At 43.4% G+C, this 23,969-nt stretch overlaps 1 protein-coding gene across 1 annotated transcript; it reads right to left on the bottom strand.

The window, feature by feature from the left end:
- On the bottom strand, nucleotides 1–23,937 carry HSPH1 (heat shock protein family H (Hsp110) member 1). Its single transcript, XM_033146455.1, has 18 exons — nucleotides 23,783–23,937; nucleotides 20,109–20,166; nucleotides 18,482–18,622; nucleotides 17,518–17,640; nucleotides 15,722–15,821; nucleotides 15,176–15,309; nucleotides 13,415–13,659; nucleotides 12,243–12,471; nucleotides 11,021–11,127; nucleotides 10,178–10,311; nucleotides 9,039–9,244; nucleotides 7,332–7,463; nucleotides 6,961–7,098; nucleotides 6,026–6,151; nucleotides 4,186–4,293; nucleotides 3,183–3,302; nucleotides 1,423–1,584; nucleotides 1–856 (listed from the first exon to the last, which is right to left on the bottom strand). The coding sequence occupies exons 1-18, from the start codon at nucleotides 23,887–23,889 to the stop codon at nucleotides 662–664; spliced, it is 2,565 nt and encodes an 854-aa protein (XP_033002346.1). The 5' UTR covers nucleotides 23,890–23,937; the 3' UTR covers nucleotides 1–661.
- Between the last annotated feature and the right edge of the window lie 32 nt (nucleotides 23,938–23,969).

Here is a 23,969-nt window from a genome sequence, read left to right on the forward strand (position 1 = left end):
CACCATTTCAATGAACTTTATTAAAGCTCACTAAAGGCACCACAAGAACTTACAACAGGATCAGTTTAACCTTCATTCAGTTTTTCCACACATGAAAGCGACTTGTTGAACTTAAGCAATTCTGCATGCTACTTCACATATTCCTTCTAATTTTTTTAGTCAAGCAAATATTATGGACAATGGGAACAAATAACATTTTCTTTAAAGTTTTGGTTTTCATGTATGCCTTTGACTGAATGTCTTTTGCCAGTGGAAGAAACGTATCAAAAATGGAGAAGAAAGGAAAAACTACCTTGGTGTCTACAAAAGCTGTAGCTGCAACCCTTTTAAAAAGGAGCAATACCTTTAGTAACATTCCCTTGATATTAAGTAGCCTTAACGGATTACAAAAGGTTAAATTCCCACACAGAAGATTTTGTTAAGTGTTCACAATTCCACAGGAATCTGAAAGTTACCAAGGCAATTTTCCTTTTAGGATTATCATGATCTCAACTTCTACCTTTTCAATATATTCGTTCCCCAAATAATATAACAGAACTCAAACCTCTTTAAAACAAAGTATAAATACCTCCCCTCAAACATTACGTTCCCCCCCCCCATATCACATAATACACCTGAAGTCTTTTCCCATGATGAAGCTGCTCATTGAACTGCATTGGGTCTAGTCGAGGTCCATGTTAACAGGGCTCTCGTTTATGTGGCAGTCGCCATTTTGCTGCACCGTCTCAATGTTCTTAATCTCTTCCAGCTCTTCGTTTTTATGATTAGGCGATGGTTCTGGTTGCTCTTCCTGTTTGGGAGAGTCTACCTTTGGCTTGGGTTGGGTTACAATGGTCTCACACAAGCTGTGCAGCTCCTAAAACAGAAAGTAAAAAAACCAACCCAAAATTATATTGATGCAGTTGACCAATATGTATAAACTACTGCCTTATTTTAGCTCAGTCACCCTGACATGCTTGAAAAGCAACTGCTCTGCTTAGGCCAGAAACTTATTACTGTGATAACCTGGCTGATGGCAGAAACATGCAGCCCTGCATCTCCTCTCCTGCTCCCCGTAACATCTAGTAATACAAAGTGCATCAAAGATGTCACCATGCTCAAAACCTTCCCACTCCCAGAAGTGGCAGCCAATAAGTGCAGAGAGGAAAGGATCTATCTTTAATCCTATGCCATGTACCAGCAATGGGGAACCTGTGGCCCTCGTGATTCTGTTGGATCTTCCACCAGCTGCCAGCCAACATGGCCAATAGCCAGCGTTGATGGAAGTTGTAATCCAGCAATGTCTGGAAGGCCCCAGCTCTGCAATATCTCAACATCTATCCCTGCTCTGCCCCTTTGTCTTCAAAATGAACTTCACCTAGGCTCGTCTATCCTGGGAGATGAACCATCAGAAAGTGTTTCTGTACCATGATTAACACTTACCCTCAGCTTTCCTTTGATGTCATTCACACACACGACAGGATCCTGATCTAGACTTTGCTTTGCTTGGGCGTTCTGAATGTTGTGTAGCCATTCCATTGTGTCACGGACACATTTTTCTACTTTGTTGATCTCTGTTTCGTCAATATGGAGGTACTTCTCATCCTGAAACACAGAATAATGGAGATTGTTTTCCCTGGCATCCTCAAGCTGATGAACAAGTAATATCCTATATCTGATGCTTAACCTAGGATGTCAGTTATGACTACAGTGGAACCTTGGTTCCCAAACACCAAGAACTTGGAAGTAAGTATTTTCAAATGTGTTTCAGGCAACCCCTGAACTAAGTGCTGCTTTGCATAATCCCCTCAAAAGGGATAAACAGGAAAGTGTGACTAATGAGCACTTCTTCTCCCATTTCGGTACTCATGTAAAGAAGGGAGTTTTGTGTCTGGCCCACATTGTGTTAAAACTGCTCTAAGATCTGGGAAATACATGGCCAATGGTCATCCTTACATTTTACAGCCTCCTATGTAAGAAACAAGAGTGGGCTATATAACCATTTATGGTGAAATATAAATTCTCAATTGTTGGTTATATATAAAAGTACAGGAAGATTCATGCCTGAACTCTGCACTTCGCTAAAAATCATGCAAGGGATAATGGGTATATGATCAGTCAATGAGTTTTCTGAGGTTACTCTGGGCCAGCTCTGTCAAAAGATCGCCAAACTCTCAATTAGAAACAGGATTTATGATGCTGACATACAAGTTACAGCCAATATTTGATTAAAACATTTTCCCTTGTTTATTTCTAATTTTTGGTTGACCAGTGTGTGTGTGTGTGTGTGTGTGGAATAATTCTACTGGGGGAAGCTTTTAAGATTAATTATCTCCCATATAAAAAGGAATTCATATTACATTAATGTATGTTTGTGATAACGAGAGTTTTGAAAGGAAGATATGGGGAATTTGCTTTATGACAAAACATGATGTCTTCATGAAGCTGGAAAATTTTGATGGGACATGGAAATTAAATAAAAATGCTTATCTGGCCTTAAAACCATACTGAATTTGTGGCCATTACCAAATAAAATCAAATATATAATTAATGTGGAAGACTGGTTTGTTGTCTTCAACTTTGCAGTTTTTGCTGGGCTAGTGGCTGAATGAAAATCATATTATGAGAAAAGTTCTCAGAGGTTTCCCCAAATGTTTTGGACTACAACTCCCATCAGTTGTGGGCCGAACTTTCTCTTATTAGGTATCAGGCAGCCGCCATTCTCACTAAGTTTCAGATAGCAGGCTAAAATGGTTTTATTTCAGGAGACCTTTGGCACCATAAATGCTGCTCTAATATCTTATTTTTAAAATGTTTTAATCTACGTCTCAATTGTTGTACATTGCAGCTTTTAACTCTTGCATCCAGCTTTGTGGGTACAAAATAAAATAAAAATCCTTCCAGTAGCACCTTAGAAACCAACTAAGTTTGTTATTGGTATGAGCTTTCGTGTGCATGCACACTTCTTCAGATAGGCTACACAGGAAGGAAGGATTTTTTAATAATTTTGTTTCGACTATGGCAGACCAACCTGTTACCTACCTGTAACTAGAGCTTTGTGGGTGTAAATTTTTACAAACATATTTATATTAATTCTAAGTGTTACTAGCTGCTTTGAAGACTAGTCAAAAAGTGGGATATAAATCAGCTGAACAAGTAGCAACAACACATCAAATTTGTTGTCAGTGATATCACACACACACCTTCCTCCTGTATTCATCAGTAATCTTGGCATAGTTTTGCGCTTTATGCTGCAGCTCATCCAGCAACTTTGGTCGTTCCTCTGCTTCTTGATACCTTGCTTCAATGGGAGTCCCAAATTTCTAGAGAGACCAGAATGATTCACAATACGTTCAAGGCAACATTTAGATGGCTTATCTGCCACTTAAAATGCCTACGAGTAGGTCTTTGGCCCCCTTGCACTGGATCTTCCTCCCCCCCTAAAGTCTCTTCTAACCCCCCCTACAAAAAAAAACCCAATAAGTCAAATGTTTACCCTAACCATTAAATAAATGGCAAAATATTAAAGTAATGCAGAAATCACATCCGTAGGAGGACCAGTTGTAAAGGCAAATAGTGATGAATTAATCAAAGCAGGTCTGAGAGATGCATACTATTGGAATGTGGTCTTTTTGTTAGTATATTTTTGTTTTGCTATGTTATTATGAAATTGTTTTTGTAGTGTATGGTTGAAATGCATCCCTGCTTCTTTGAGCAGGATTTTGTGTGTGTGTGTAAGGAAAAGCAAATTTACAAATAAAATGAGTGAATGGGTGTTCCAGCGTTCAGATATATTGCCACCACCTATCCCAGTAATAGAATTATTAGACAGCCCCAGAACCCAGGAAGATATTCATATGGTCTCTTAAGAATCGACCAGGACACCACCTCATAATGGGATAAATTATACTTTCTCTAATAAACTGGGTTTTCAACTGGTGGGCTGGGACCACCATGCAAATATATGGGAAAAGATTAAAAAAATAGTTCCCCAAATGCATGTTTGGGTTAAAAGTAGGGCCTGGGTCTGAAAAAAGCAAACAAACCCTGCTGTAATCCATTGATAAAATCTACAGCATAAGAATACATGGGAGACTGTATTGAGCTTTACGTAGTTGCAAAGACTGTTCTGACCCCTGAAAGGAATTTAAGCAACCCATAACAGCTCTTCCCTTCACACCACCTACATCACGAAAGTAACCGTACCTTTAACTCAGCCAGTTTGTCCATATAGACCTGTTTAGGCTGGTCCTCTCCTTCCTCGTATAGCCAGTCCTCTACCTCTGACAGCAGTGTGGAGAAGCGGTGGCGATCCTAAGCAAAAGTCCCAAGAATACGTTTTTGAGATTGCGCCCACCCCGCTACCGGGGAAACTTGACAAAACAAGGGGAAATGTTAATTGGTGCAAAATAAAGCCACACAATCTTAAAAGATTGTTGGAGGAAGAGAAAAAGGAGCTCCGAGGGAAACCTGACATTGGAGTCCTAAGTGTTCTGGGGAAACTTAAGAGGTTTTCCAGTAAATGTGGAAGCCAGCTCACACGCCGTGTATCTGGGGAAAGGCGTGACACAATACAACTCTCCTGCAGTGAATGACTTCTCAAGGCAAAAAGATCCCCTGAGGTTCAATACTCTAGAGCAGGGGTAGGCAACCTAAGGCCCATGGGGTCGTTTAACTGGCCCACAAGCCGCCCGCGAGTCCCCACGCGCTGTGCTAAACCAGCGCGGCACGGCAACTCACTTCTGCAGTGCTGGAAATTGTGTCTGCGCATGCTCACACACCGAAAATAGCATCTGTGGAGACGCGGATGCCAAAAACTGTCTGCGCAGACACCGGAAATTGTGGCCGCGCGGTCCAGCCCACAAAGGGATCTCCTCTGGAGTGAACCAGCCCACGTGAGGTTAAACCATGCTGATCCCTGCTCTAGACCTGTGGTTCCCAACCTTTTTTTGGCCATGGCCCACCTAAGCACCTCTAAAATCCTGACCCCCCCCCCCGTGACATAAAATTCTGATTTTTCAAAAAGTGAACTCCCATTCACGTGGAGGAAGCCTTAAAGGCCATTAACTTGGTCTAAACAAGCTTCCAAATTGCCCCCCTTAAAAATAAAATTGCTCCCCTGTGGGGGCATGTGCCCCATGTTGGGAACCACGGCTCTAGACGGAATGGAGAGTGGCTGGCTGAGCCCCTTCCACCCTGCAAGTAGATTAACACTCCTTGTCTATACCTCACTAGCCTCTACATTCATAACAGGAGTCCTGCTAGGGACCATTCCTTAAAGACTGGGTTGGGCTCCAATTGCTGATCTCCTTTCCATACTGGGCCTTTAAGCCCCATCTGCACCACCTTAAACTCTTGATGCTCCAGAGCAGACCCAGGGGCTGAATGCAACCCAGCAGGCCCCTCTCTCTGATTCGCACAACTCTCCCCAAGCCATGCCCCCCATGAGTCATGCCACACCCTCTGAGTGCCTGTGCTCATTGAACTACAATAATGCCCCTTGCTTGCCTGGATGGAGAAACATGGGGGTGGGGGGCTGGAAAAACGCTGACTTTCATGTGGGGACATCTGTTGCCTCCCCCAACTACCATTGGGCATATACCGCCCCCCAGGACAGAAAGCAGCCCTTGGATTTGAAGAGTTTCCTCGCCTTGCTGTCGAGGCAGCCAACATAAAGAAAGGAGATTTTGATTGCCAAGTAATAGCTAGATTTAAAAATCAACCACCTTGAATCTGAGGGAAGCTCTGACAAACTGACTATCAAAAAGCTTCCTAGAAATAATTTTACACATGTGTTGATACTGGTGCCAACTAATCTACTTGTTACTTTTACAGTCAAATGTACCAAGAGCTGCTGAAATCCACTCCGTTTGTGGAATTTATAATATTTTGAAAACTAGTTGGGATAGGCGTTACGATACGCTAAATATTTGAAGCCACTGTTTGATGAATATATACAGTATTTAACTTACATTTTGCTAACTACCTTAGAGGCATTCTTGATTAAGGATGGTACAGAAATATGCTGAATAAATGAAGTAAGTACCTGCTCACACACAAATTTCTCATATGGTCCGGATAACTTGTCTCTGAAATCATAAACATATTCTTCAACCGCATTCTTTGCATCATTCCTTTCCTTCTCCAGTTTGTCTTGCATAATCATCTTGCCCTATTTGATTGACAAAAACAATTACATTAAATCATCAAATTCTGAAGACCAGGTAACTATACTCGGCGAAATGAAACACAAAGGCCCTTCAAAGACTTTGTTTACAATAAATATTAGTGAAACAAATGCAGTACTGTAAAGCTTTTAATTTATTCACATTTTTTAAATAGTCACCAATATAATTTGCGTGCTGGTTGAGAACCGTAACAATAAATCAATACAATACAATATTAATCTTTTACTGGAAGAATTTCTATTATAAAGAAATAGTGAGAGAGAGAGAAAGGTGGGGAAGAGAGAAAGAACAAATATGTGTTTTACACGCACACACACACACACAGAAATATACTCCCATACATTCTTATAGAAATTGATGTAAGAATTTTCCAAAGAATCCTGGGAACTGAGTTTGTTAAGAGAGTTGTTGGGAGACTCCTATTCCCCCTCACAGCTACAATTCTCAGAGTTCCCTGGGAAGAGTGATTGATTGCTAAAACCACTCTGATAAATTGGAGCTCTGTGAGGGGGAATAGGACTTTCCCAGCAGCTCTCAGAATCCTTAACCAAAGTGGTATGACAGAGCCTTAAATTTATAATGCAGATGGTGCCTGAGATTAAGACAAGTGGGACCTGCAACCACAAAAAAGGATGTGTGGAGTGCTTCTGTCCAGTGCCCATTCCACCACCACCATCCCGGCTATTCTGCACCAACTGAGCATGCATAGCCCTCACAGGGTTGTTTAAGGATTTTACCCTCTCAGGTTGTGACTGCTATTTGTATATACAATGCCGACACTAATTTCACACACCTCCGTTTCAATGTACATGTTGAGCAGGTCTCTTCCGAGCTGCCAGACCAAGTTCGCCTCAATAGGCAGCTCGACATTCTTCACTTTCATTTTGGGCTTTTTCGCTTCAGGAGGCTGGTCGTTCTTCTTTTCGTTTCCCTGGGGCGGGCAGCAGAGAAAGAGCATTGACACATCCCGGATTGGCAGGCGTTTCTCAGAAAGTCTGTTTTTAAAGTTCTCGCACAATCTCAAGCGACCTTGGAATGATCCTGCCAACACACGTTGCCAGGAGCACCAGGTTGCTTATAGTCTTTTGATGGGAGATTACTTTTATACTGAGTTAATTGAATTTCTACTTTTCCTTCGGCGGAAGGCATTAAAGGGTCACTCACTTTTCTGGCATCTGGGATTTTGTTTTCTTCAGAGGGAGTCTCAGGAGAAGGGGGAGACTGTGACGTCTGCAGACCATCTGTTTGTACCTGGGGCTGATCTCCAGCCTCATGATTGCCCTGCTGGATAAAGTTCTGAAATGGGAGCCCAGGCACAAATGATGTGAATAGGACATGCACATGGATTCAGTAAGAATCTACAACAAATTTAATGCTCGATAACACACAGGCTGTAAACAAGATACCGCAAGAAGCTTTCCAAAAAACCATATTTTTTATTATTATTATTATTATTATTATTATTATTATTATTATTATTATTATTATTATTATTATTTTGTCACTTTTGAGTGCATCACAAAGAAGTATTTTGCCAGAGATAAATCATTTGCAGTTGTCCAGATGTTGTTACACTAAAATGCCCAGCATCCCTGACTGAGGCTGATGGAAATTCAGATCCAAGTTATAAGAACAACCCCAAAGGGATGATCCACTCTGATAGGTGAATTGTGTACTATATCACAATTTATAATAATTATTAATATTAATATATTAGTTATTGAATTTGTATATTGCCCTTCATCCAAAGATCACAGGGCAGTTCACAACGTAATTCAAAATGAGAACATGTAATACATATTAATAAATAAAAGCAATTCAGTAACACCCCCTTCCCACAAACATATTTAAAAGGCCATAGAATGTTAATCAGCCCAAAGCCCTGGTTGTAGAGAGATGTCTTCCCCCTGGAGCCGAAAGGTAAGTAATGAAGGTGCCAGGTGAGCCTTCCTGGGAAAAGCATTCGGCAATTGGGGACTCATCACATAAAAGGCCCATTCTTGTGTTGCTGTCTTCTGATCTCTTCAGGAGGAGGTACACAAAGAGGGGCCTCAGATGATGATTGCAGTGTCATACAGGGAGAGGTGGTACTGAGTCATTTAAGGCTTTCTAGGTCAAAACCAGCGCTTTGAATTGGGCCCGAAACTAATTGGCAGCTGGTGCTGTCGGGCCAGGATCGGTGTAATAGTAATATGCTCAAACCATCTTGTCCCCATGAGTAACCCAGCTGCCAAGTTCCACACAGGCTGAAGTTTCTGAACCATCTTCAAAGGCAGCCTTACATATAACACATTGCAGTAATCTAAGCTAGAGGTTACTAGAGAACAGGCAAGAGTAGTTAGGCTATCCCTGTTGAGATAGGGGCACAGCTGGGCCACCAACCGAGGCTGATGGAAGGCATTCCACGCCATTTCTATGGCTGCATACACATTATACCTTTGAACGACATTCTTCCCCTTGAAGAATTCACTCCTCACAGAGTTAAAATTCAAAGCAACCCTTAAACTACAGTGCCCAGAATTCTCAGGGGTGGGAGTGTGCTTTAAAGGTACAATATTTACACAGCCTAATTCTCCCCATAAGGCTGTAGAATCACCTCCCTTCCCATCTTATAGAAAAAGAAAATAGAATAAAAAAGCTTCCTTCCTCTTAAGTAATTTTAAAGTATACCAACCAGACGTACATAGGAATCTGCCTTATATATCATCTGTTCTGACTGGAAATGGCTCTCCAGGGTCACACAAAGGGAACAGCTATCTGAGCTATTTAATTGGGGGTGTCAGGGGTTGAACCCCAGCCCTTCTGCATGGAAAGAATGTGCCCTACCACTGAAGGATGGGACATGTATTCCAGGTGAAGAAACCAACTTACATTAATGTCCTCCTCCAAAGGTTTTTGATTCTGAGCATCTGCTACAGCCTCAACACTGTGATTTTCATTCTCTTCCGCTTTCATCTGCTCCACCATAGATGCAGTAGAGACACTAAATATGCCGTGAGTATTGATGCGAACTTTGACCTTGACTTTAGTTTTCTCCCCATCATTCTGAGCTGCGATATTCTGGATAACGTATTTGCCTTTAAACAAGAGAGTGATCCCAAAGTTAAGCACGAGAGTCGTAAATTATTCCCCAAACCATGCCGTTTCTACAAGGCCCTCAACTATCGAGAGACGCAAGACTAAAAAAAAAAAAAAAGGATGGGAAATTTTCAAACTGTCTATGACTTTAATGCTTAAGAGTTGAAGCCAACGTTACTAGATCCAATGAAACGAATGGGCATGAAACTCCATTCCAATTATCGTTATTGTTTCAACAACACTGACACAACCAGTTGGCACTGCAATGTTAAAAAAAATAAATACTGGGTGTGTACACAAAACCCCAATGCTACTTTTTCTTTTTTTTAAGAAAAGGAACTTTGTGCAACATTACTGCAGTATACCACACAGCCAACTCTGCATGTAGTGCAGAGATACAAATCTCCTGCCAATGTCCTGGTTTGTGCAAAGCATTAAACCATAGTTAAAAACCGTTTACGGTAATGTAAGTTGGCATGTTGGCACATTTTGCTGTAAAGCTCTCACTTCACTCGTTTCCCACTCCTGCTGTTGCCATGCTAAGGCGCAAACAAATAAGCCAAGAACAAATCTTGGTTTCCAGTCATGGTTGGTTTGGAGAGAAACTTCACGAAACACTAAGCGAGGCTCTGATTTTGTCTTTCTATCATGACACAGCAAGGGAGGAATGAAACTGCACAGTCATATTAACCAGTGTTTAACATTATGCGTGTACCAGGCCATTATTGGACTAGCAATGCCAATTTTATACTGTTAAACACTGCCAAGGATTGAAATCTTGAGAACTTGGTGGATCAGGCCAGTGGCCCATCTAGTCCAGCATCCTGTCCTCAGAGTGACCAACCAGATGCAGGATTTGACCACAAGAGTCCTCTCCCCTTCTGTGTTTTCCATCAACCGGTATATTGGCTGAGAAGGGAACATTCACTTACCAATCATTTTCTCAGGGTAGGGGGTGCCACCGGGATCAGAATAGAAAGCTTGGAGTTCAAATGGGCCCTTTCTGTAAAAAGTCAAGATTTTGGAAAAAGGTGCTGCATGATGCCTGCTGAACACTTCATGAATTCTACAGTCAAAACAAAAGAGAGGGAGAACAAGTCAGACATCAGTATTATTTTGAAGCCAACCTTACAGTAGATTGCAACTGCCCACCACATCTGACTTGCTGTAAAATGTGTATTGCATGCAAGACTTTAATATATAGCGAGCTACTTATTTCAGGACTTGATTGGGTCAGATTACCTCTCATCAATGTCATCTAAAGTATATCTTCCTATCCAGGAACATAGGAAGCTGCCTTATACAGAGTCAGACCACTGGGTCCACCTAACTCAACACTGTCTACTGACTGGCAGCAGCTCTCCAGAGTTTCAGACAGAATCTTTCCCAGCCCTACCTGAAGACTGAACAGGGGACCTTCCACACAAAACGCGGATGCTCTATCAATGAGCTACAGCTCTTCCTAAACCCCAACAGAGCTGCCCTGCCTTGTACATCACCAGCTGTACCCATGCAGGGTTGTTGTTGTTGTTCAGTCATTCAGTTGTGTCCGACTCTTCGTGACCCCATGGACCAGAGCACGCCAGGCAGCCCTATCCTCCACTGCCTCCCGCAGTTCCCATGCAGGGTACAACATACAATGATGTCTTATCTGTAAAATCCAAGGTACACAAGCCCCAATTGTGCAGCTGACTAGCCCCAACCTGAGTTGCACACTAACATTAGGAGGTCAGTTGTGCAAGAACAGGATTTTTTTTGGGGGGGGGGGTTCTTACCCATCAGTATCTTCAGACTCTGTGCTCCACAGCAGTGATATTGGGAACGGAACGGATTCAGTAATGGAGAATTCTCGAACTTTAAAAGCTGGAGAAAGAATTGCACACTAAGAGATAAAAAGATGGAATTAGAAAAAAAACCCAGTTAAGGTCTATCCATTAGCTCAGAGAAAGCAAGACATGAGGAAGAAACAATGGGATGTGCTACTGGTTTAGCCAAACAGAAGTGACTAAACATGAGAGACAAAGAAGCATCTTCGTGTGCAGAAGTTATACCGGCAAAACCCAATTTATGATGTAATCCTAGTGAGACATGTTACCTGGAATTAAGTTATTATATAACAACAAAAAAGGACCAGCTTATCTTGAGGACAGAAGTAGAAACAGCATCTTCTACACAAACAAGTCACCTGTTTCATTTTACAGTATTTGAACTTTTTTTTTTTTTTTACCAAAAATAAAAATGCTTATTTTTGTACCAATCTCATGAAAATTACTTTCTGAGGTCTGCCTGAGAAGCGGACTATAAATAGCATAAAATAAACCAGTAGATATACTCATGAGGTAATACGTTAATTCAGAAGCTACGGATCTGCCATACAACTCGAGGATAACCGGTGTGGTAGGATGGGGGAAAAAAATTCCCAGGATTTTTAAAGTTTTTCCCCGTATAATTTTTTTCCCTTTTGCAAGCTCAAGAGTTACAATAAATGGATGCCGACCACAAATGCAACGTAACGCAAGCTTGGAAGCGTCAAACATTTGAAGTTTCGTTTACTAAAGACAGGAGCAACAAGTTTCCCAATGAGGCTAATTTGCATAGGGATTCCCCCCCCCCGGGAAACTCACATCAGTTGAGATGCGTGCACATTTACAAGTGAGAAAGTGGGTGACCATTAAACAGAATTACATATTTCAAACAAAACCAGACAACACTAAAATCAGTTGCCAGGTACGTATATCCAAAAGGATTCAACATGATATCAAGACTTGTTTTGGAAGCATACATGTAATTAATAAGTACTTGCTTTTAACCTGTGGAGGGAAAGCTGCCAGCAGGGCAGGGGGAGATTTAGAACAGATCAATGTTGGGTGGGTTAAAGCCCCACCACCTGCCACTTCTCCAGCAGAAGTGCTTCCTTCCAAGGGCACCCCCAAAGTGTGGACCAGCTGAAGCCAAGAGACCCATCACCCGGAAGGAGGAAGGGTGTTGCCCACACACCTGCAAGGCACAGCCTCTTGCGACAGCTTCGTCGGCGTTCAGCGTGGTGCTCACGTCTATGCCAAAGAACTTCCCGATCTTCTCTTTGACAGCAGGCATGCGCGTGGCTCCGCCGACGATTTCCACAGCGTGCACATCCTCCACTTTGAGCTGAGTCTGGTCCATCAAGGAACGAAGGGGAATCTCTATTTTTTGCAAGAGGTCAGCACACATTTCTTCAAACTGGGATCTAGGCAGACAAAACACAAAGAGAAACCGAGGGCTGAGGCTTCCTCGGAGTCCAGCCAAGGCAGTCCATGGCGCTGCTCAACCCTGATCGCCTTGGTTGGTTCAAAGGCGAGAGAAAGCCTTTCTTCCGCACCCGCGAACTAGGGACAAAATGGAAACGGAGGAGCTGCCCCAAAGCAGGCGTTTGATGGCAAACACATTCACATATTGTGGCTAGATACAGAATCTTCAGAGCTTTCACTTGAAAGGGGAGAAAGACGGCAACTGCCTCCTGTCCAGAAGCGGCTCATCTGGTAAGTCAGAGCTGCTGTGCAGGCATCCCTGCAGGGGTGTTACTGTTACTTCCACTTAGCAGGAGGAAGGGTGGGGCAAGGAGGTTGGAGTTGCACAGTGAAGTTGATCCGGAGATCCTGCGGGTGCGCTGGCACCCCCACCAACCTCTCTCCTCCTCAGTAAGCAAAACCATCGCCAGGAAGCTAGCACTGCAGCTCCACCTCGCTGGGCATGGCGCTTCTGTGCCTGGTCAAAACAAGGATAAGGACTGTTCACTGGTGCCTCCATTAGTAGCTCCTGTGCATGCCTAGAAAGGGCTACTTCACACATTTTACAAAGGATGGCATTCAGCTACTGCATCCTGTAAGTGCAAAGACTTCCGCTTGCACAATTTCCTCTCCTCTTCCTGCCACTGTGTGCACCCTGCACCTTCCCCAAATCTGCTCCAGAGGGTTGGGGGAAACCCTAGATTTAGGGGGTGTGCAGGGGGAGCAGAAGAACGCCCCACAGGGCAAGCAGAAATCCTTGTGGTGACAGAACGGTAACACAGAGCTATATCTGACGTATTTCCTATAAAGTATAAACCTCCTCTTGTTTGTCTTTTTGTTCAAAGGTATCCATGCAATCTATTCTTTCCAGTACAATTTAACCGCATCAGATGGATCTCTCACCTATTCATCTTTCCAGACACGTCTGTATCATTCATAAAGCATTCAATATTAAGTGGGATATCTGTGCTGTTTGAGCTCATTAGTTTTTTCAGCTTCTCACACTCCTGGTATAAACGAAGAAGGGCCCGTACTTTAGATTTGGGGTCCAGTTTGTACTTGGCTTTTATTTCAGCACAGAAGTGATCCACTAGTTTTTCATCAAAGCTTTTTCCGCCCAGAAAAGGATCAAAAGCTGTGCCAAGCACCTGGTTGGAAGAAAAGAAGGCATTGTTAGCTGCCCTACATAGCACCGTCATTCAAACCTCGAATGAAATGACTATTGATACAAAGGCTAAGCAAATGGCACTACCAACCAGCGTTCTTTAATCATAACATTGACATCCATGTACAAACATACACAAAGCTCCCGGTCATGCTAAATCAACACAGGCAGTACCAGTTTAGGGCCAGCTTGGGAGAACATACTCAAATCAAGCAGGCATAATTCATGGGTAAGATTCTGTCATTCTGTCTATTTCCGAAGTTCCAGTGTGAGCGCAGTTACTCATGTGGCCGAAATGATACCACAATACAGATACACAAAAGACCCACAAAATTTACAGAAGCACAACTAATGCAGGGAGGCGGAGGGAACCCCAGGACTGTCCAATAGGAGTGGAGTGTGCTCATTGGCCACATGATGCTGAACACTGGGGACAGGCAACTCGGCAGAAGGATGAATGGAAAGGACGGGAGTGGATCACCCGATGGGGTGGAGCTGTAGCAATAAATAGCCCATCAGTGATGCCATTGCCATTCCCTGGGAGAGAGGGAGGTTGGAGTTGTGCAGGTACACCAACAGAGCCCATCTGGCACTCCCATCAACACGCCGACTGTTAGCAACTTGTGCAAGCCAGTTGGTAGTTCACTACACCGCAACCCATGTGATGTATCGCAGTATGCAGAGTCTCAGTAGAGTCTTCAGGGTTTTCCTGCTCCCAGGAGACAGCTTCTTCCAGAGTCCCTAGTTAAGGGAAAAGCTCCTCTCCCACACAGTGCAAAACAACAAAGTGTTCACTGTCTCCAGGCACAAGACACTGCTATTTACTATACACAGTTCTTCTGGTTTCTGAATTAAAGATACATAAGTACAGAGAGATCTGCTAACACTATTGCCATGCTAGCCAACGCTGCTGTGCAAAACCTTTTCCCGACTCTCACAGATTCACAGTCAGACCAGGACAGCACCAGGAGATGTAACTGGACCCAATGAAGGCAATGCCCCAGAGACTATTATACCTATCTCTACATCCCTGAGCCAATGGGAGGGTGAATGACTCAGCAGTCACACACTCGACCTCTGTTGCTATGGTAACCCGGTGCGCCTGGTTTCTTATCTCAGAACATCCACATTTGGGGAGGAGTGCTCCTCAAGACATGAGACTAGGCATTGTGTTGTTTATCCCATTTTTCACATTACACTGATACAGATGCAGCCCTGACCTCACCTGTCACCTCCCTCTCCCCTTCGTGGGAAGTAGCAGCAGCACCGCAGCCAGGAAGCTCCTGCTGTGGCTCTGCGCTGCCTAACGCCACTCCTAGCTGAACCACTCGGACCTCTGGCCCCAGCTGACCACATGCTGCTTGCTTTCTGTCCTGTTTGCAACACTCTGCATAGGGATTTTCTCCTCCCCTTTCCAGTTTTCGCCGTTCTGCATCCACATTCCCGGAAACGAGTTCGCCAACAGGTCTGCTCATATCTGCCCCTCAGGCTCTGCCTACCTTCACTTTACCCTTGTTGAAAGCGCAGGCGGAGACTTGAAATGCTGAGTAGCCCATATCTATGAACACCACCAGTCGTGGTTTCTCTTCCGGAGCTGGAAGGTCCTGCTTGTAAATCCCGTAGTTCAGGGCCACTGGGAAAAGACAAACCATTGGTGTTAAGTCAAAGCTACTTGCGATAGCTAGAAAGTCAATGGCACTTCCAGTTGGGGAGGTGACGCTGCACTCAACCCTGGTATACACTTGAGATAGCAAAGTTCGCTTACTCAGAAATGTAGCAAAAAAGATGGGAGAATAGTTCCAGCCTGCCTTTTCCCTTCACCATCCCCAACCATGGGGCCTTCATAAAAAGGTTAACAAGCTGACATCTAATGCCCTTATGAACTCCAGAAGCAGTTTTCCGAGCTTACGTATCTGCTGAGAAAATTTACATGCCTGGACAGCACATTTTCACAATATGCTTTCACACTGACGGTAGGCGTGGCTATAATTGTGAGAGGAGAAACTTTGCTCTATGTGAACAGGAAGGAAATTTCATTGGCCCACCTGCTGTCATGTCATTCATGAGCCTGAGGCAATTCAAGCCCACAACCTGAGCAGCATCCAGCAGAGACCTCCTTTCAGGATCAGTGAAGAAAGATGGAACCTAAGGGAAGCGATCAGATAGAGGTAAAGAGGGTTACCGAGAGGAAAAGTCCTGCTAATTTGTTTTTAAAATACAATCTCTCCGGGCTTCTTTTGCAGTAATTTAAAGGCACATTGTTTCAGCCCTGACTACTAAGTTGGCCTCTCATTCACCGCCCCAGTGCAACCTTGACGGTTGATTTCAGCAAGGACATTGCATTGAGTAACAGGTTGAGAAGACTGGTTGATTTTGTGACTTTTCCTTAACGAGCTGTACCCAAAGTGGCTTATAGCACACATTCAAAACATCAAAATAGAGAACATTGGAAACACAAATATACAAGATACAAAACACGTCGGTAAGTTCAAAATAACGAAAGTCAACAATTTAGCAAACACAGAATAAATTCAATTATTACCAAAAAGAAACTTCACCCCAACTTATGCTTAAGTATATAAATACCAAGCAAATAAAGTTAGCAGACAATAGTACAGGATATAAATAAATGTTTTAAAATGCAGATTCTCACTCTTCTGCAGTTATTTTAAAAGGAATGGCACATTGTAGCAACATGCAATATACTACATTTACATAATTCGTTTGCATAATTATAAATTCATGGAAAGCTGGCAAAAATCAGTTTCCTTTAAGTCTTCAACATAGGCCACCCAATTTTAAAACACACATTGGTGGTTTATGATGTAGAATTAATTCAATTTTTTTGCCAACTATCCATGTGAATGTATAATTAATTAAAAGCCTTATATTAACTTAGGAATTCATAATCATTGTGTATGTGTTTACTGTATGATTTATTCGTGTCTTGGTTGTATCCAATGCTCCACAAGTAGAACTCACCTTGTACAATGGAACTCTACTCATTTCTTCGCCTCCAGCCCTGTCCCCAAACTACTTCAGAAAGTCCCCCTACCCCAATATAGCTGATTTTGAGGGTACAAGGGGAGGGGATGCAAGGAAGAGGAGAGGAGGGGAAGTTTCATCCCACAAGTGGAAGTCTCTTGCATTGGCAGAAAAGGAATGCTGGATACTGCCCACAGGATTTCACACCACTTTGCACTAATACATGATATATGTCAGTGTTTTTCAACCTTTTTTGGGCAAAGGCACACTTGTTTCATGAAAAAAATCACGAGGCACACCACCATTAGAAAATGTTTAAAAAATTAACTCTGTGCCTATATTGACTATATATAAAGTAATTTTTCAATTTTTCCCACAGCACACCAGGCAACATCTCGCGGCACACTAGTGTGCCACGGAACAGTGGTTGAAAAACACTGATATATGTGCTATTAGTACTTGTCATCATCTGTTGCCTATTTCAATTACACTCATATACAGGGTGAGTCCTGTATATGACTCAAGGGTACACATGTTCCAGGGGGCCTCTTTTAAAAGAATTCACCCTGCATTACTCTTATCTGTAAGTAACTGAATGCAATGTTTTCTTTTCACATCTTAACAATATCTCCACATTTACATGGGTGTCCCAGAGGATTCCCATTGAGGCTTCTGTTTTGTTCTCCACCTGCTTAGCTTCCCCAATGCTGCAGCATCAGATGCCCCCACATCCGCCGGGTCCAGCTGTATTCAATAAAGTTGCTTAGATGCCTGCACAACAAAATATTGAAAAGCTTCTACAGGGTCAGCACAAGAGGAGACGAATGCAAATGCAAGGTTAAATGGAGCTACTTACTGAAATAACGCAATCGGAGACAGGTTTTTTGAGGTTATTCTCTGCCGTCTCCTTCAGTTTCGTCAGCAGCATAGCTGTTATCTGCTCCACACTAAATAAATGCTCCTCGTCCATGTACATTACCTGAAGAAACAATTGAAAACAACGATTACAGCATTCCAACCGGGCCCAAGCCAGGTCAGCCCACTATTATTCTTAGATTCTAATCACTAAACATTTGTTCTACCAAACAATTATTTCCAAAAACATTTCCTATTGCACACCTGAAAGTCAAAGCTAGCTGTGGATGAGCATCAGCCGGTCTGTGTAAATGAGCAACACCCCACCCTGAGAATGTGAGAAAACCGACAGGAGGCCAAGATCTGAGGAAAAGGCTGAAGTTTGAGGGGTGGAAAAAAAAGCCACAACAACCACATTCCGGTATAAAGATAAACTGTGGTTAATCATGACCTGAGTAGCAGGGAGCCTTTCCCTCCTCCAGTGTGGCCACGAGAAGCTTTTGCTTTCAATTAAGCATAGCTTAGTATTTCATCCAAACCCTAACTGTGGTAAATCTTAACGATGTTTTGCTGAAATAAGCTGTAAGCTGCATAATTATGACCTGAGGTTGGTTTGTTCCAAACAAACCACACATTAAAGCTTAAACACAGTTTATCCGATTCAGATGACACGTTACAGCTGACTGGTGGTGCCTACAAACCCCTTTACCTCCTTTGTTACATCAAGTATAAGATGGGCAGACATGGCTGGGCCAAATGGAGACGCCGAGAAGACCTAATTAGGTGCCAGAGATTCTCTACTCCTGACTCAACATTACCATCAAACCAAAGGTCATGGTTTGTCTTGCTCCAGACAAACCATGAGCTGCAGTCAAGGTTGGCATAGTGTGATGTACTCCCATTTATCTTATGAAGGGAGATTGACAAAAATAATAATAATCATAGAAACAATGAATTTGTCTTACCTTTATTCCAACATTTCCATTTTTCATTGGAACAACAGAGTAGCTCAATTGCTCTTTCTCCTTCTGGATAAAAGGATCGTTACACGTACGGCCGTGAAATCTCTTGAAGTTAAACACTGTGTTCTTTGCATGGGTAATTAACTACAAATGGAAGGGGGGGGGGGAGAGAGAGAGAAAACCCTGATGACTGGCCATCTTGTCAAAGAAGATGCCAGAAACAACGTGAGATCTATTGCCAGCAAAGGTGCATTTCAAGTATAGGCATGTTTCAAGTTCAGTTTATCGCTTCAAGTTTCATTTATTATTGCTAGTTAAAGCTGGGGTGAGCAACCTTTTCTAACTGGCTCCTTCTTGCAAGCCAACTTTTACAGGTGGGAGGGACACAATTTATTTAACTCATTAGTTTTTTTTTTTAAAAGTAACTCAAAGCATCTTACAACATTAAAAAAGCATTAAAACTAGCATAAAACTAAAGCAGAGTAAAATCTGTAATTCATTCATATTTTTAAAGGGCAGGACTAAAACATCCCACTCACTGAAGGAAGCCAGAGATAATGAAAAGTCAATGGCTTGGTAGAAACACTTTTGCCTGGTGTCTAAAGATAAGTAATGAAAGCGCAAGGCAGGCCTCCCTGGGAAGAGCATTCCAATAAAAAGGAGCTGTGGCTGAGAGGGTATGTTCTTGTGTCAACACTCTCTGCTCCTCCATTGGAGGGGGCACATGGATGGTGAGCACAGGATCCAGGTTGGTCCATGTGAGGAAGAAGAAGAAGAAGAAGAAGAAGAAGAAGGGGAGGAGTTTCGATTTGATATCCCGCCTTATCACTACCCGAAGGAGTCTCAAAGCAGCTAACATTCTCCTTTCCCTTCCTCCCCCACAACAAACACTCTGTGAGGTGAGTGGGGCTGAGAGACTTCAGAGAAGTGTGACTAGCCCAAGGTCACCCAGCAGCTGCATGTGGAGGAGCGGAGATGCGAACCCGGTTCACCAGATTACGAGTCTACCACTCTTAACCACTACACCACAATGACACCCGGGGCGGACCGCACCCCCCTTCCTCCGCCACTGCCCCCGACCCTAATCCCTGCAGGTCATGATGTTGGATGATTGATAGGTGAGTCTACAATTGAATCTACAATTCAGATTTGGCTTTGATAGATAGATGAATAATATATGTAGTACCATCTGTTTACCTGGTACTTTAAAAAGCAGCAGCCAAAGGGGGACAGGCCATTGCCCCATCTGATGAGTTGCTGGGTCACTGCAAAGCCCAAGCAGTGTAGAAAACAGCTGCTTGAAGGGCTACATTCAGCATTTGCCTCTCTGCCCAGTATAGGAACATGAGAAAAGATCTACTGGATTAGGAAAGAGTCCAGCATCTAGCCTAGCATCCTGTTTTCACAGTGACCAAACCGATGCCTTTGGGAAATCTCTAAGCAGAGCATAATAGTCCTCTCCCCATCTGACAGGTCTAGCAGCAGTTATTAGTATAATTTCAACAACATACATTCTGAGAAGCAGCATGGGTAATTTTTTCCCCCTATTCCCAGTGTCTCATTTTCAAAACAGCCACTTTACTAATTTCCCAGTGTAATTTGCCTTGCTGTTATTCAGAGAATGACTCACTTGGTTCTTAGCAGACACGCCAATTGCCCTGTTCTTGGACCCAAACGACACCACCGATCTGAAAAGAAAGTAATCCACCAGTGATTATAATATACACAGTAAATTGCCATTGGTTGAGAGGCCGGCAGGCATCTCTGATATCGCTCGATGAATCTAAAAACATGTACTTGTAAACGTTTCCTTCTGCACCTTGCATTTAAAGCGCTCTGTGGCAGTCATTGCTTCTCCCAAAGAAACATGGGTATTGTAGTTTGTTGAGGGTGCTCGGAATTGTAGCTGTGAGGCATCTCCCAGTGACTCTGTTGGGAGCCGCCCAGAGCAGCTGTGGAAACCCAGCCAGATGGGAGGTGTATAAAAAATAAATTATCATTATATTGTAACAACCGCTAAAGTGGTATAGCAGCGCTTTAAATGGATGGTGTGAATGTGGCCAGGAATCAGAATTTTTAAAGCAATGCATTTACAACAGCATCAGTTCATGCCTACCTAATAGTGACTGCCTGTGTCAGCACAGTGAAGATACTAAAAAACTAACTTCTGCCCAAAACTATATAAATACTTCATTTCTACAAAGATTTACATATTTGCTGCTGCAGGTAAAAGTGTTGAAATGACCTAAGTCCCAACAGAACAGCACCATATGGCACAGTTAAGAGCTGACAGTGCTGATAATTTAAAATATGCAAGGGCTGGAATTTTCCACATTTGATCTTGAATCACAGGTCAATTGGTCAGGGGGTCAAGATTGCTTGAAGGAAATCCCTGAGCCACCCCCCAGCTTGTACAAAACCAGTAATTTAATCAGAGTGGAAACAAAACTCAGGACAGTGGAGCTCTCTGCAAGGCAAATGACGGTAACAGGTATTATGAAAACAGCAGCCCTGGGTGCAATCCATTCCCTCCATAATGGGCAGTGAAACTTTCTTCTGTCCTGATCCCGCTGTGCTCCGAGTTTCCATGCCAAAGGCATTGGAATTGAGCCTCTGTCTCAAAGATATGTCACTGTATAGCAGGCACAGGCAAACTCTGGCCCTCCAGATGTTTGGGACTACAATTCCCATGATCCCTAGCTAACAGGACCAGGGGTCAGGGATGATGCAAATTGTAGTCCCAAACATCTGGAGGGCCAGAGTTTGCCTATGCCTGCTGTATAGCTTGTATAAGCAAGTGCAAAGTGATGCATGTTGGGGCCATTTTTTTTTTAACATACAGTATGCTTGTGTGTTTTGAACGGACAGTGAATGACCAGGAATGAGACCTTTGGATCGTATAGCTCAACGAAGATGTTGACCCAGTGTATGGCATGTGTGAAAATTGTGTACATTTCTGGTAGCCTCACTGCAAAAAGGCTATTGTAGAGGTGAAAAGGTTTCTGAAAAGGGCAACCACAATGATCAAAGGGATGAAGCAACTTACGGTATCTATGCAGAAAGATTGCAGCATTTGGGCCTTTTTATTTTAGATAACAGGCAAACAAAAGACCAAATGATAGGACTGTATAAAATCATTCATAGCATTGAGAAAGTGGGTAGAGAAAAGTTTTTCTTCATCTCATAAATTATTATAATTATTAACTTATTAAAATTCTATACCACACTTCATTCAAGGATTACGGGGTGATTTACAACATAAAAACACAAGCAGGAAGCCACTGAAGAAAAGGCCGTTCTTGTGTTGCCACCCTCTGGACCTCGACAAGAGGCACACAAAGAAGGGCCTCAAATGATGAATGCAGGGTCCAGGTTGGTTCTTATGGGAAGAGGCGGTCCATGAGGTACTGTGGTCCTGAGCACTAGAACTTGTGGACATCCAACGAAGGTGGATGATTCAGGACACACAAAAGAAAGTACTTCTTTACATGATGTATGTATGGTTAAACTATGGAATTTGCTCTCAGAAGCAAACAGGGAGGGGGAAAAGAGAAGTTGGGGGAAATGCCAAGTTCCACACAAATTGTGGAATATACTCTGCTGGATCAATCTCGTTTCCTTTTTTTGTTCTCTGCTCACAGTGATCAGCCAAATGCTTGTTAGGAAGTCGACATGCAAGATCTGAGTGCAACAGTGCTCTCCTCACCTGATATTCAGAGACATATTGCTTCCAACAGAGAAGGCAGGACATACTCCACTCAGATGCAATACAGTACATTCTAGGGATTGCAATTTAAATAAAAATGTTGCTTATTTACAAATAGCTTTTATGAACATTTTCATACCCCCTGAACTTCTGGGGAAAGGGTGTGGTAAAATGGCTTTAAAGCAGAGCTTTCCAAACTTTTCATGTTGGTGACACACTTTTTAGACATGCATCATTTCGCGACACAATAATTCCATTTTACTAACAAACGGGAGGTTAAATGAAATCATTTTGAAGAATGCAAGACAACAGTGTTGTTATTGCATTAAAATATTAACAATGCATAAGCTTTCAATTAGGCAGCTTTGGGTGTGGAAATGGGCACTTGTCCCTGGTCTCCCACCCCAATGGGCATCTCAACTTTCTAGAGTTTACCAGTCTAACCTTTATCTCAAAGGCCCACTCTGGGTTGATGCTCCGCCCTACTGAGATAGGCAGAAAATACAGTTTATTCATTTGCTTGCATCCTCCGTCTCTATCCGGAGGAGAGAAAACTCCAGAAGCTTCTAGATCCTGGTCTAAGATTCCTGAATATTAGTCCATCTCCCCATAGCTGCACAGGATCCAGCAAGCTCTTCTTTCAAACTGCATCATCACTCTCCCTCTCCCATTTCCTTAGTGCCTAAGCACTAAGTAGGTGGCAACTGCTTGGGGATAGGGAGTGGACACAGATTGTGAGACGGCACTGCAGCATCATCTCTGCCCCTCCCTCTTCAATCAAGAATCCAGGAAAAAGGCAATACATACTCAACATCTTCTCCCTATATACATGCCCACCACAGGCTAAGGGAAGTGTGAGAGGAATCATTTGCTTCTATGATGCACTCTTACATTTCCATGCATGAGATGTTGGAAGCGGCAATGGTGAGAGGAATACAACAAAACTGAGCTCTCCGGGTGGGATATATACACGTGTGAAATAAGAACCGTTTGCCACGTTCTAGGCAGCTCACATATCTTGGAAAGAATTAAATATCATTCCTAGGACCCCCCATCTAATTCAACACAGCTGGATCCGCTTCTAAAAAAACAACAACAGCTGCAGCCCTAGGCACAATTACTTGAGAGCAACCTCCGCTAAACTCAACGGGACTCATTTACAAGGAAACGTGCTTACATGCAAGTAAACACCACTGAAGTCTCCGCGGTTAGAATTGGGGATAATAGTTAACTGTCAGCGGATGTCTGCCCTCATCGTGCGTGGGGAACCACCAAACCTATCATCATCATCATTATAGAAGGCTGTTACCTGATCGCTACTTACTCGCGAGTAAGCCCTACATACACTCAACGGGGTTTGCGTGAGAGCAAAGATTCGGAAGCTCGCCATGTGGCATCACTTCCATCAGATGCAGGCATTGTCGCCTTCAGTTTGACACAGGTGCATCGCACGCCTGCATTTGCAAAGCCTGCAATCTTATCTCCCTTCATGGCAGGGAGGGCGACGCTCCTGCTGCCCCGGACCCTTTGCAAGGAGATTTCGCCTGCCTGCCTGCCTCTGACACTCATCCACCCCACCCTCCGGATCTGTTACTCACGGGGTGCACCGGTCACTGAACTCGTTGGCCACGGTCTCTATACCCCCGGCTCTGGCCACCGCGACGTAGCTGCTCTGCGAGCCCAAGTCAAAGCCCACCACAGCCATGGCGGGGCTCCCCTACGCCGGACGCTGCCGCGGCTTGGGAAGGTGTGGAAGCGCCCTCGCCGCTCGGCTCTCCCCCGCTG

Source organism: Lacerta agilis, chromosome 4 (assembly GCF_009819535.1).
Source record: "Lacerta agilis isolate rLacAgi1 chromosome 4, rLacAgi1.pri, whole genome shotgun sequence".
Classification (NCBI taxonomy): domain Eukaryota; kingdom Metazoa; phylum Chordata; class Lepidosauria; order Squamata; family Lacertidae; genus Lacerta; species Lacerta agilis.